This window comes from Callithrix jacchus, chromosome 17, assembly GCF_049354715.1.
Source record: "Callithrix jacchus isolate 240 chromosome 17, calJac240_pri, whole genome shotgun sequence".
Lineage (NCBI taxonomy): Eukaryota > Metazoa > Chordata > Mammalia > Primates > Cebidae > Callithrix > Callithrix jacchus.
Window position 1 is genome coordinate 42,462,850 of NC_133518.1, and position 13,263 is coordinate 42,476,112.

General features: G+C 40.0%; 2 protein-coding genes across 26 annotated transcripts in view; one reads left to right on the plus strand and one right to left on the minus strand.

Annotated features, from left to right (window-relative positions):
* The window catches only part of TFDP2 (transcription factor Dp-2), a 174,827-nt gene that overhangs the window by 46,795 nt on the left and 114,769 nt on the right, over positions 1 to 13,263 (plus strand). For 23 of the 25 annotated variants that reach the window (XM_054246950.2, XM_054246951.2, XM_008983732.5 and 20 more), the window contains one exon: positions 457 to 523. The exons of the other annotated variants lie outside the window; for them this stretch is intronic. Coding sequence is in view for 9 of the 23 variants with exons in the window: in XM_002759529.7 (XP_002759575.3) it covers positions 457 to 523 (67 nt within the window). In the remaining 14 variants the exon portion in view is untranslated. The remainder of the gene's footprint in view (positions 1 to 456; positions 524 to 13,263) is intronic. 25 annotated transcript variants of the gene reach the window in all.
* LOC100415309 (small ribosomal subunit protein eS4, X isoform-like) lies at positions 3,881 to 4,774 on the minus strand. Its single transcript, XM_035278249.3, has one exon. It carries the CDS (start codon positions 4,748 to 4,750, stop codon positions 4,004 to 4,006), a length of 747 nt encoding a protein of 248 aa, XP_035134140.1. The 5' UTR covers positions 4,751 to 4,774; the 3' UTR covers positions 3,881 to 4,003.

Sequence of the window (13,263 nt, forward strand, 5' to 3'; positions counted from 1 at the left end):
ACTTGCTTTCAAAGAACTGTCAGTAAAATCTATAAAATCTCAGTTCTGCTCAAAAGTAATAATATTTCATGGATTTTTATCTTAAGCTGGGCAATTCATATTCCCCTCACTTTTTTTCTTTTATTTTTTGTTTTTTCCCTCACGTTTTTTTGAGACATGGTCTCACTCTGTCACCCAGGCATGATCTCAGCTCACTGCAGCACCTCTGCCTCCCAGGGTCAAGCAATATTCTCATCTCAACCTTCCAAGTAGTTGGAACTATGGGCAATATTTTTCCTCTTTAAACAATGTGTCAACATTTCATTTCTAAATAATACTCCTGTGGTTAATATAATTAATTAATTTTACGTGGCTATATATATTTGATATGAATATCTGGTGGAAGATATAAAATAGCTTATTAATTGAATACATACTTAATATTCTATTTTTAACTTTTTAAACTGTTTTATTCAGGTTGGTTTGACTTCTACAAATGCAGAAGTAAGAGGATTTATAGATCAGAATCTCAGTCCAACAAAAGGTAAGGATTATTGAATAAAATTTTTCTGAATTAAGCTAATTTTATTGCATTTGTTTTATAAAATATGTAGCTACATGTATTACTTTATGCATAATAATTGTATAATATTAGCAGTTTGTTCCATGCCAAATAACTTATGTTGTGTGAAAGTCATTTACCTCTGAGAGATGGAGCGTTTTCGTGTGTGATTTTTCTCTTTCCTAAGAGATCTCTGAGATCCTTTAACAATGGTCTTATTATAATTGAAACTATTCAGACTACTGTTCTCTTGATTTTCTTGTTTGAGAGTCCTACTTTCAAGTGATTTAACTTGTAAGAAAGTACAGTAGAGAAAAAAAGTATATATCTATATATATCTATATATATGTTTTTTGTGTTTTCTATATTGTGTGTATTTATATATGTTTTTTGTATTTTCTATATTGTGTGTATTTGACTAATATGTGGCTTACTGGAAGAATGCTTATATCAGAAATTTGGACCACTGGCTTGGTGCAGTGGTTCACACCTGTAATCCCATCACTTTGGAAGGCCAAAGCAAAAGGATTGCTTAAGCCCAGGAGTTTGAGACCAGCTTGGGTAACATAGTGAGACGAGACACTGTCTACATAAAATTAGCTGGACATGATGGTGTGTGCCTGTGATGCCAGCTACTCAGGAGGCCAGTGTTGGAGGACTGCTTGAGCTTGGAAAGTTGAGGCTTCAGTGAGCCATGATCGTGCCACTGCACTCTAGCCTGGGTGACAGAATGAGACCCTATCTCAAAAAAAAACAAATTCTGATCCACCAGTACAATAATTTATATAGGAACCAGCAGTATCTTTCAGTATGTCTCTTTGAACAGTATCCTGTGGTATGTAGAGATACATGCTAAAAGGTTTACGGATGAAATGATATTATGTCTGGAATTGGCTTCAAAATATCCACTAGGGGAAAGAGGGTAAAGTGGGTGATATTATAGATAAAACAATATTATCTAAAGTTGATTATTTGTTTAAGCTAGGTAATATCTCTGTGGGGTTTCATTATTACTTTCCTTTCTCTTTTCTTTTGTGTATATTTGAAAATTTCCATTATAAACAGTAGGAACAAGATGTATGCTATTACAGTACAAATAGCTATGAGGGAAACATCAGCTACCTCAAAGGGTTTATGTCTCAGGTGGGAGATGTACTCTAGAGCAGGGGTCCCCAACCCCCAGGCCATGGGTGATTTTTTTCAGTTATCGCTGTTCTATTAATCCTAGCCAATGATTTTTTTTTTCAGACATTGCATTTTTCAGTTCTAGAATTTCCATTGGGTTCTTTACGGTTTTTAGTTTTCTACTGAGTAGAGAGGGTGAAAGCACAAATGCAAGAACATTGACAAAGAAAACGTAGAATGTTAGAGCAGCACTGAACTCAGTTGAGGTTAAATTTAAAGATCTTAATCCAGGAGGTTGACTACTTTTGTCCAGCAGCACTAATAAGAAAGACAGGGGCCGGATGTGGTGGCTCATGCCTGTAATCCCATTACTTTGGGAGGCTGAGGCAGGTGGATCTCCTGTGGTCTGGAGTTTGAGACCAGCCTGGCCAACATGGTGAAACCCCTTCTCTACTAAAAATACAAAAAATTAACTGGGCATGGTGGTGCATGGCTGTAATCCCAGCTACTTGGGAGGCTGAGGCAGGAGAATTGCTTGAACCCGGGTAGGGATGGAGGTTGCAGTGAACCGAGATCGTGTCATTGTACTCCAGCCTGGCCAACAAGAGCAAAACTCCATCTCAAAAAAAAAAAAAAAAAAAAGCAAGAAAGCTGATCTGGATACAGTGGCTCATGCTTGTGCTCCCAGCACTCTGGGAGGCTGAGGTGGAAGGATTGCCTGAGTCCAGGAGTTTGGGGCTGCAGTGAGCTATGATTGCACAACTGCATTCTGGCCTGGGTGACAGACCATGACCCTGTCTCAAAAAAAAAGGTTGGGCGCATTGGCTCACACCTGTATTTCCAGCACTTTGGGAGGCCAAGACATGTGGATCTCTTGAGCCTAGGAGTTCGAGACCCCAGGCTCGCCAACATGGTGAAACCCTGTATCTACAAAAGATATAGAAATCAGCCAGGCGTGGTGACCCATGCTTGTAATCCCAGCTACTTAGAAGGCAGAGATGCAAGAATCGCCTGAACCTGGGAGGTGGAGGTTGCAGTGAGTCAAGACTGCGCCACCGTACTCCAACCTGGGTGATAGAGCAAGACTCTGTCTCAAAAAACAAAAAAAAAAAAGAAAGAAAGAGCTGGAATGCGCCAGGGTTGGGATACATCCAGCTAGTGCTACAGAAGGGAAAGTAGTGTAGATGTGAAACACATATAAAGAAAGATGGGGTGACTGGGAAGAAGAACGCATGAAACTCAGGCGGTTGTGGAAAGGTGATAGGGCTGGAGGACACACCTAAGCATGTGGAATCTCAATGCTGGGCAGCCAGGGCCAAATCCATATCCCCCAACATTGGGTACCCTGGAGGTTCTAGTCTTGCTCACCTACCACCTATCAATCCACCTTTTCCCCCAGGCTCCTTCCCCAGGAGCTCCCCGGGCAATCCAGCTTTCCCCCCAGGTGGGCCCCCTCATCCTGTGCCACAGCCAGGTATCCAGAATGCCAACCCTCGGGTCCCTACCCTCTTTCCACCTGCCTCTGGAATGCCTCCTGAGAATCCCTTGGCTCCTGGCATGGTTGGTCCAGGAGTGATAGCGGACAAGAAGATGTAGAAGAAAATGAAGAAAGCTCATAAAAAGATGCACCAGCACCACAAGCATGGCAGGCATTCCTTCTCCTCTTCCTCCTCCTCTTCCAGCAATGACTCTGACTGAATACAGGCCCTGGACCCTTCCCTTAAGTCTCACCCATTCTGCTCTCCCATTAAGCTTCAGATGCCCTGTTGTATTGGGGGAAAGTAGCTCTCGAGCTCCCCACCCCTACCACCACCTGAGCCTCACTCTGCTGTTCAGCCCTGAGTGCCTAGGGAAAATGGGAAGAGGATTGCCATGGCATGGCCACTTTGTTGCTGCTTGGATAGATCATGGCTAATGAGTTTAGCAGGGGAGCTATTTTTTGAAGATGATGAACTAAGTATTGAAGATAAGTTTGAGATCTGTAAAATGTGATTTTTTTACTTCCTCTTATAATACTTGTGATTGGGGAGATTTGTGGAAACTTGATTATGATGAAAAACCTCAAATTTTTTTTTGTAATGTTGGCATACTTGGGGAATTTAGTGGCAAATACATTCCCCGGCAGGCCTTTTGTTGGTTGCACTAACTGCAAGGTTGCTGGGAAGTAGAGTCCATTTGGTCAATAAGCTTTGACTGCCATTTTGGAACCTCACCTTTCCTTTTTTTTTTCTATTAATCATGCCATATGATTTTTAATTATGCATAAACATCTAACGTATCACCCAGGGACCATTTCACCCACTGCTCTGTTTGGCTGCCAGTCTTTTGTCTCTCTCTTCAGCAATGGTGAGGCGGATACCCTCCTCGGGGAAGAGAAATCCATGGTTTGTTGCCCTTGCCAATAACAAAAATATTGGAAAGTCGAGTGGCAAAGCTGTTGCCATTGGCATCTTTCACATGAACCACATCGAAAGATCCAGGGTGCCTCTCTCTGTTGGTAATCACACCAATTCTTCCCAGGTTAGCACCCCCAGTCACCATACACAGGTTACCAGTGTCAAACTTGATGAAATCAGTAATCTTGCCAGTCTCCAAATCAATTTGAATGGTATCATTCACCTTGATGAGGGGATCAGGGTAGCGGATGGTGCGAGCATCATGAGTCACCAGATGAGGGATTCCTTTTATGCCCACAAAGATTTTTCGTACTTTGCACAATTTGTACTTGGCCTCCTCAGGTGTAATACGATGTACAGCAAAGCGACCCTTGGTGTCATAGATCAGACGGAAATTCTCTCCCATCTTGTCAATGCTGATGACATCCATGAAACCAGCAGGGTAGGTTATATCAGTTCGGACTTTGCCATCAATCTTAATGAACCGCTGCATGCAAATCTTCTTTACTTCATCTCCTGTCAAGGCATACTTAAGTCTGTTCCTTAGGAAAATGATGAGGGGGAGACACTCTCTCAACTTGTGAGGACCAGTGGATGGACGAGGAGCAAACACACTGGTCAATTTATCCAGCATCCAATGCTTTGGAGCTGCCACCCTCTTCAGATGCTTCTTGGGACCACGAGCCATGGCTGCGTTAGGCAAGGAAAGAGCTCACCTTTCCTTTTTAGTCCAATGTGCTGTGTCAGGTCCTAGTCTCGTTCTCCAGCTCTCAGTCTAAATAAAGCTATGTCTCCTGGTTAAAAAAAAAAAAAGGAGGGGGAAGGAAGGGAGGGAGGAAGGAAGGAAAGATGGCATTGTGTGGCAAGAAATGAGATCTGAGAGGTAGGCCACGTTCTTTCATTGATTCAGTAAATATTTATTAAATAGTACTTACTGTGTGCCAGGCATTTTTCTGAGTGCTAAGGATAAACAAGGAATAGAACAAAGTCCCTTCCCTCATGGAGCTTACATTCTGGTGAGGAAGATAGATTACAAATATACATATGAAATACTGGTTACGTGAAGAAAATCTATATATCAGCGTATAGGACTAAGGATAAAATAGCAAGGAGATTCAAATTTAGATAGGGTGGGTCAGAGAGGAATGCACTGAGGAAATAACAGTGTAGCATAGGTGGTGACTATACAGTAGCGACCTAGATAATAAAGTTATTAGTCATAATCTATGCTGAGACCGAGACTTAATGAATGAGTAAAGAAGTATGTGAAATAAGCTGTATACAGTGGCTCGTGCCTGTAATCCCAACACTTTGGGAGGCCAAGGTGGGTGGATTGCTTGAGCTCAGCAGTTCTAGACCAGCCTGGGCAACATGGCAAAACCCCTCCTCTACAAAAAAATACAGAAAAATTAGCTGATGTGGTGGCATGCACCTGTAGTCCCAGCTTCTCTGGAGGCTGAGACAGGAGGCTCACTTGAGCCTGGAAGGTGGAGGTTGCAGTGAGCTGAGATCATGCCACTGAACTCCAGCCTAAGTGACAGAGTGAGGCCCCGTCTCAAAAAAAAAAAAGAAAAGTGTGTGAAATAATAAGAAATGCAGTCACTTGCGGCATAGTGATGTTTCAGTCAATAATGGATGGCTGTCCAGCAGTGGTCCCATAAGATAATAGTGTGTTTTTACTGCACCATTTCTGTGTTTAGCTATGTTTAGATGTAGCTTACCATATGTACAAAACTTACATATCTACAAAACTTACCATATGTAGGCATTACAATTGCCTATAGTATTCAGTACAGTAGCATGCTGTACACATTTAAGTTTGTGGATATATGCTCCATGATGTTTGTACAACAATGAAATCACCTAACAATGCATTTCTCAGAACTTACCCCGTTGTTCCGACACATGACAATGTATATTAGTCTCTGCTCCCACTCTCTGGCACAGAACTCTTGCAACCCTTGTAATTTCCTGAATGATAGGGGTGCTAGGAGAATCATTTTTCATATATTTGATCAATGCCCTGATTCCTGAGACAGAGTTCCTAATACCCTTGTAGATGGGAGTACTAGAAGAACCTTTTGTTGTAATATTTGGTCTTTGACCCCAGTTCCTGACACAGAACTCCTAAGACCTCTGTAATTTCCTGAATGATAGGAGCATCTGATACAGAGCTGCTAAATCCCTCAGAATTTCCTGGGTAATTAGGCGTGACTTTTGTACGAATGAAGTGACTCTTGGTGGGCTCTTGGATTGGGGTTAGTCACCATAAAGATAAAGCCACAATTATAACCTTGAAGCTTTCAGCCCTACCCCCTATTCATTGGGGTTGGGAGAAGGGCTGGAAATTGAGTTAATAATTAATCATACCTCTGTGATGAAGCCTCCATAAAAATCCCTAAACTGTAAAATTTGGAGAGCTTCCAGGTTGGTGCACACATCCATGTGTCAAGAGGGTGGTGCACTCCAAATCTGGGGACAGAAGCTTCTGAGCTTGGGGCCTTCCACACCTTCCTTTATGTGTATCTTCTTCTGACTGTTCATCATGTTCATCTATGTCCTTTGTTGTATCCTTTTAAAATTAACTGATAAACATAAGTAAAGTGTTTCCCTTTTGCTAGAGTTCTCTGAGCGCTCTAGCAAATTAATTGAACCTGAGTAGGGAGTTGGGGGAACTCCAACTTATAGCTGGTTGGTAGAAAGCACAGGTCACAGCCTGGGGCTTGGAACTGGCATGTAAAGTAGGGATAGTATTGTGGCTCTGAGCCCTTAACCAGTGGGATCTGAGGTGATCTTTTGGTAGTGTCAGATTGATTGCTTGCTAGTGGGGAGAAATCCCCACACATTTTGGTGACCAGAGGCAAAGTGTTTTGTGTTAAATGGTGTACAAAGAGTTGGAAAAACACTTTGGTTTTCTCCTGTCCCTAATAAAGTAGATACCATCAGAAGGAGAATGCTGGAAGCAGAGTGTAGACAAAACTAGAAGAGCGGGTGATCCTGAAGAGAGAGCAGCAGTAAGTTCTCCGAAGTTACCACCAAATTCAGGTGAAAAAGAACAAGGACAGAAGGGAAGGAAAAGAAATAATAAACATGAGGCTAGGCACAGTGGCTCACTCCTGTGATCCCAGCACTTTGGGAGGCTGAGGAGGGTGGACTACCTGAGGTCAGGAGTTAGAGACCAGCCTGACCAACATGGAGTAACCCAATTTCTACTAAAAATACAGAAAATTAGCTGGGTGTGGTGGCACATGCCTGTAATCCCAGCTACTTGGGAGGTTGAGGCAGGAGAATCGCTTCAACCTGGGAGGTGGAAGTTGCATTAAGCTGAAATCATGCCATGTACTCCAGCCTGGGCAACAACAGCAAAACTCTGTCTCAAAAAAAACAAAAGAAAACATGAATAATATTTTAAAAGTAGATTTGGTGACTGAGGTTTGGTGTAGAGGGAAGGTACTAATCAAGGTAGATTGCTGGGATCACAGGCTGATTGACTGAGTAGACAATGGGTAGAGATTATTGTTCTTTGTTTTACCAGTAGAAACCATTTCCCAAGTAAAATCTTACAGAATCCAAATATTTCAGCTAGACAAAATGAGGCTAATCTGGGTAGAGGACCTGGAGCTCCCTGAGGTTGTTAGCAATGCTTCTAATGGGAAGTAGGACAAGAGGCGTTATTATATGCACATACACTGAAGAGTTCTTTTTTAAGACTTAACTGTTTTCAGCTTCCCCTGTCCTTGCCCTCATATGCAGACAGCTGGCAGGAGAAATTTTTGTTAATTTTCCTTCTTAATAAAAGAGAAATAAATGCTCATTAAAAAATACAAAGAAAAATGAGAAAAATACCAAATCTAGTTCAAATACACAAGACTAAAGCAATATATTTTCTTTTATTATTTTTTATGTGCAGCTTAAAAAATACAGTCATAATCATATTGTATTTATTCCTTTTTTTTTTTCCTGAGATGGAGTCTCACTCTGTCACCAGGCTGGAGTGCAGTGGTACAGATCTTCTGACTCCCTGGTTCAAGCAATTCTCCTGTCTCAGCCTCCCAAGTAGCTGGGATTGCAGGCACATGCCACCATGCCCAGCTAATTTTTGTATTTTTAGTAGAGATGGGCTTTCACCATGTAGTGGATGGTCTCTATCCTGTAATCCCCCCACCTCGGCCTCCCAAAGTGCTGGGATTACAGACATGAGCCACCATTCCCATTCCTAATAAAGTCTTGTTTAAAAAGTTTTAAAATTTTTTGTGGGTGCACAATAGATGTGTGTGTATATATCTCTATATATTAATGGAGTACTTGAGTTATTTTGATATAGGCATACTTTATCAAATATGTAATAATCACATCATGGTAAATGGAGTATCCATCCACTCAAGCATTTGTCTTTTGTGGTTACAAACAATCTAGTTATACTCTTTTAGTTATTTATAAATATATAATTAAATTATTATTGACCGAAGGGTGTAGTGGCTCATGCCTGTAATCCCAGCACTTTGGGAGGCAGGCAGATCACTTGAGGTCAGGAGTTCAAGACCAGCCTGGCCAATATGGTGAAACCCTTTCTCTACTAAAAATACAAAAATTAGCCAGGTATGGTGGCACATGCTTGTAATCCCAGCTACTTGGGAGGCTGAGGTGGGAGAACTGCTTGAAACTGGGAGGGGTAGGTTGCATTGAGCTGAGATCACACCACTGTACTCCAGCCTGGGTAACAGAGTGAGACTCCGTCCTGCCCCCCCGCCCACCCCCAAAAAAATCAAGTATCAAATCTTACTCTTTCTGGGTTTTCTTGTACTCATTAATCACCCTCACTCCCCCCGCCACCCCTGCCACACCACTATGTTTCTCAACCTCTGGTAACCATAATCCTGTTTTCTATCTCCATTTGTTCAATTATTTTAGTTTTTAGCACCCACAAATAAATGAGAACATGTGAGGTTTGTCTTTCCATGCCTGGCTTATTTCACTTAACATAATGACCTCCAGTTCCTTCCATTTTGCCAATGATGGGATCTCATTTTTTTCTATGGCCAAATAGTACTCCACTGTGTACATGTACCATATCTGCTTTACCCATTTGTCCATTGATGGACACTTAGATTGCTTCAAAATGTTGGCTGCAACAAACATGGAAATGCAGATGTCTCTTCAGTATACTGATTTCCTTTCTTTTGGGTGTATACCTGGCAGTGCGATTGCTGCATCATGTGGTAGCTCAATTTTTAGTTTTTTAAGAACACCCAAACTGTTCTCCATAGTGGTTGCACTAACTTACATTCCCACCAACAGTGTACAAGGGTTTTCTTCTCTCCACATCCTCACCACCATTTGTTATTCACTGTCTCTTGGTTAAAAGTCATTTTTACTGGAGTGAGATAATAGCTCATTGTAGTTTTGATTTGCATTTCTCTGGTAATCAGTACTGTTGAGCACCTTTTTATATACCTGTTTGCCATTTATATATCTTCTTTTGAGAAATGTCTATTCAGTTCTTTTGCCCATTCTTTAATTGAATTGTTAGATTTTTTTCCCTAGGGAGTTGTTTGAGCTCTTTATATATTCTGGTTATACATCTCTTGTCAGATGAGTAGTTATACAAATGTTTCTCGCATTCTGTGTGTTGTCTCTCATTTGTTGATAGTTTCCTTTGCTATGAAGAAAGCTTTTACTTGATATGTTCTCATTTGTCCATTTTTGCTTTGGTTGCCTGTGCTTGCGGGTTGCTGCTCAAGAAATTCTTGCCCAGACCAACGTCCTGGAGATTTTCCTGAATGTTCTCTTGTAGTAGTTTTATAGATTGAGGTTTTAGATTTAAATTTTTAATCTACTTTAATTTGATTTTTGTATATGTTGAGAGATAGGGGTCTAGTTTCATTCTTCTGCATACGGCTTTCCAGTTTTCCCAGCATTGTTTATTGAAGAAACTGTCTGTTTCCCAATGTTTGTTGTTGGCACCTTTGTGGAAAATGAGTTAACTGTAGGTGTATGGATTTGTTTCTGGGTTCTCTGTTCCATTGGTCTTTGTATCTGTTTTTTGTTTTTTTTTTTTTTGCCAGTACCATGGTATTTTGTTTACTATAGTTCTGTAGTATAATTTGAAGTCAGATAATGTGATTCAGTTGTATTCTTTTTGCTCAGGATAGCTTTGACTATTCTGGGTCTATTGTGGCTCTATATGATTTTCTGTTTCTGTGAAGAATGTCATTGGTATTTTGACAGGATTACATTGAACCTGTAGATTGCCTTGGGAACTCTGGACATTTTAACAACATTTATTCTTCTAGTCCATGAACATGGAATATCTTTCCATTTTTTTTGTATCCTCTTTCTTTCATCAATATTTTATGGTTTTATTGTAGAAATCTTTCTTTGACTTAATTCCTAGGTATTAATTTCATTTGTAGTTACTATAAATGGGATTACTTTTAATTACTTTTTCAGATAGTTCACTATTGCCATGTAGAAAGCTACTGATTTTTGTATGTTGATTTGTGTCCTGCAACTTTACTGAATTTGTTGATCAGTAAAATAGGTTTTTGCGGGAGTCTAGATGTTTCCAAATATAAGATTATATTATCTGCAAACAGGGATAATTTGACTTTCAGTGGCCCTTTATTTTTATCTCTTGTCTGAATGCTCTAGCTAGGACTTCCAGTACCATATTGAATAACAGTGCTGAAAGTAGGCTTCCTTGTTGTGTTCCAGATCTTATAGGAAAGGCTTTCAGTTTTTCCCTGTCCTGTACTTTACTAACTATGGGTCTGTCATGTATGCCTTTTATTTTTTTTATTTTTTTGAGACTGAGTTTCGCTCTTGTTACCCAGGCTGGAGTGCAATGGCGCAATCTCGGCTCACCGCAACTTCCACCTCCTGAGGTTCAGGCAATTCTCCTGCCTCAGCCTCCTGAGTAGCTGGGATTACAGGCACGCGCCACCATGCCCAGCTAATTTTTTGTATTTTTAGTAGAGATGGGGTTTCACTATGTTGACCAGGATGGTCTTGATCTATTGACCTCGTGATCCACCCGCCTCAGCCTCCAAAAGTGCTGGGATTACAGGCGTGAGCCACCGCGCCCGGCCCATATGCCTTTTATTATATTGAATTTTATTGCGCAGTTTTTGAGGGCTTGTATCATGAAAGGATGTTGAATTTTGTCAAATGCTTTTTCAGCATCGATTGAAATGATTATATTGTTTTCGTACTTCATTTCATTGATATGATATATTACATTGATTGACTTGCATACATTGAGCCATCTTGCATATCTGAGGTACATCCCACTTGGTCAGTGAACTTGTGTTGTTGAATATGGTTTGGTATTTTGTTGAGGATTTTTGCCTCAGTGTACATCGGGGATATTTGCCTGTAGTTTTCTTTTTTGATGTTTCTTTATCTGGTTTTGGTATCTGGGCGATACAAGCCTTTTAGAATGAATTTGGAAATATTCTGTTCTCCTCTCTTTCAGTGGTCCCAAACCTTTTTAGCACCAGGAACTGGCTTTGTGGAAGACAAGTTTTCCATGGACTAAGATTGGGGGACGTATGGTTTCAGAATGATTCAAGTGCATTACATTTGTTGTACCCTTTATTTTTAATATTATTACATTGTGATATATGATGAAATAATAGTACAACTCACCATAATGTAGAATCAGTGGAAGCCCTGAGCTTGTTTTCCTGCAACTAGGGGTGACAAGAGACAGTGACAGATATCAGGGATTAGATTCTCATAAGGAGCGCACAACCTAGATCCCTCATATGCACAGTTCACAACAGGGTTTGCACTCGTGTGAGAATCTATGTTGCGGCTAATCTGACAGAGGCAGAGGTCAGGCAGTAATGCAAGCAATGGGGAGCAGCTATAAATAAAGATGAAGCTTCTTTCACTTGCCTGCCACTCACCTCCTGCACTGCGGCCTTGTTCCTAACAGGCCATGGACTGGTACCAGTCTGTGGCGCAGGTGTTATGGGACCCCTGCTCTATTTTTTGGAATAGTTTGAGTAAAATTGTTATCAGTTCTTTAAATATTTTGTAAGATTTAGCAGTGAAGCTATCTGGTGCTGGGCTTTTTTTACTGGAAGTCTTTTTATTGTTGTTTCAATCTTGTCACTTGTTATTGGTCTGTTCAGGTTTTGGATTACTTCATGGTTCCATGTTGGTAGGTTGTATGTGTCTAGGAATTTATCTATTTCTTCTAGGTTTTCCAATTTATTGGCATATAGTTGTTTCTAGTAGTCACTAATGAATTTCCATGGTATCAATTTTAATGTCTCCTTTTTCACTTCTAATTTTATTTATTTAGGTGTTCTCTCTTTTTTCCTTAGTCTGGCTAAAGGTTTGCTAATTTTATCTTTTCAGAAAACCAACTTTTTGTTTCATTGATCTTTTGCATTGTTTGTTTTAATTTTATTTCTGCTCTTTATTCTTCTACAAATTTTAAGTTTGGTTTGCTCTTGCTTTTCTAGCTCTTTAAGATGCATCATTTGGTTATCTATTTGAAATTTTCTTCGGTCTTTTTAATTCTCTTTTTGATATAAGCACTTATACTATAAACTACCCTCTTAGTGCTGCTTTTACTATATCCCATAGGTTTCAGTGCATTGTGTTTCTATTATCATTTGTTTCAAGTAAATTTTAAATTTCTAATTTATTTTTTGACCCTCTGGTCAATTGGTAGCATATTGTTCAGTTTCTATATCTTTGTACAGTTTCTAGAATTCCTCTTGTTATTGATACCTAGTTTTATTCCATTGTGGTCAGAGAAGATGCTTCATAATATTTCAGTGTTTTTGAATGTTTTAAGACATGTTTTGTTATCTAACACATGGTCTACTCTTGAGAATGATCCATGTACTGAAGGAAAGAATGTGTATTGTACAGCCATTGGATGAAATGTTTTGTAAATATCTATTAGGTCCAATTGGTCTATAGTGAAAATTAAGTTAAGTGTTTTTTTGTGGATTTTCTGTTTGGAAGATCTGTTCATTGCCAAAGTGGAGTGTTGAAGTCTCCAGATAGTTTTGTATTGGGGGTATCTGTTTAGCACTAATAATATTTGCTTTATATATTTGGGTACCCCAGTGTTGGGTGCATATATATTTACAATAGTTATGTTCTTTTGCTGAATTGACCCATTTATCATTATATAATGACCTTGTCTCTTTATAGTGTTTGTCTTGAAATCTGTTTTGT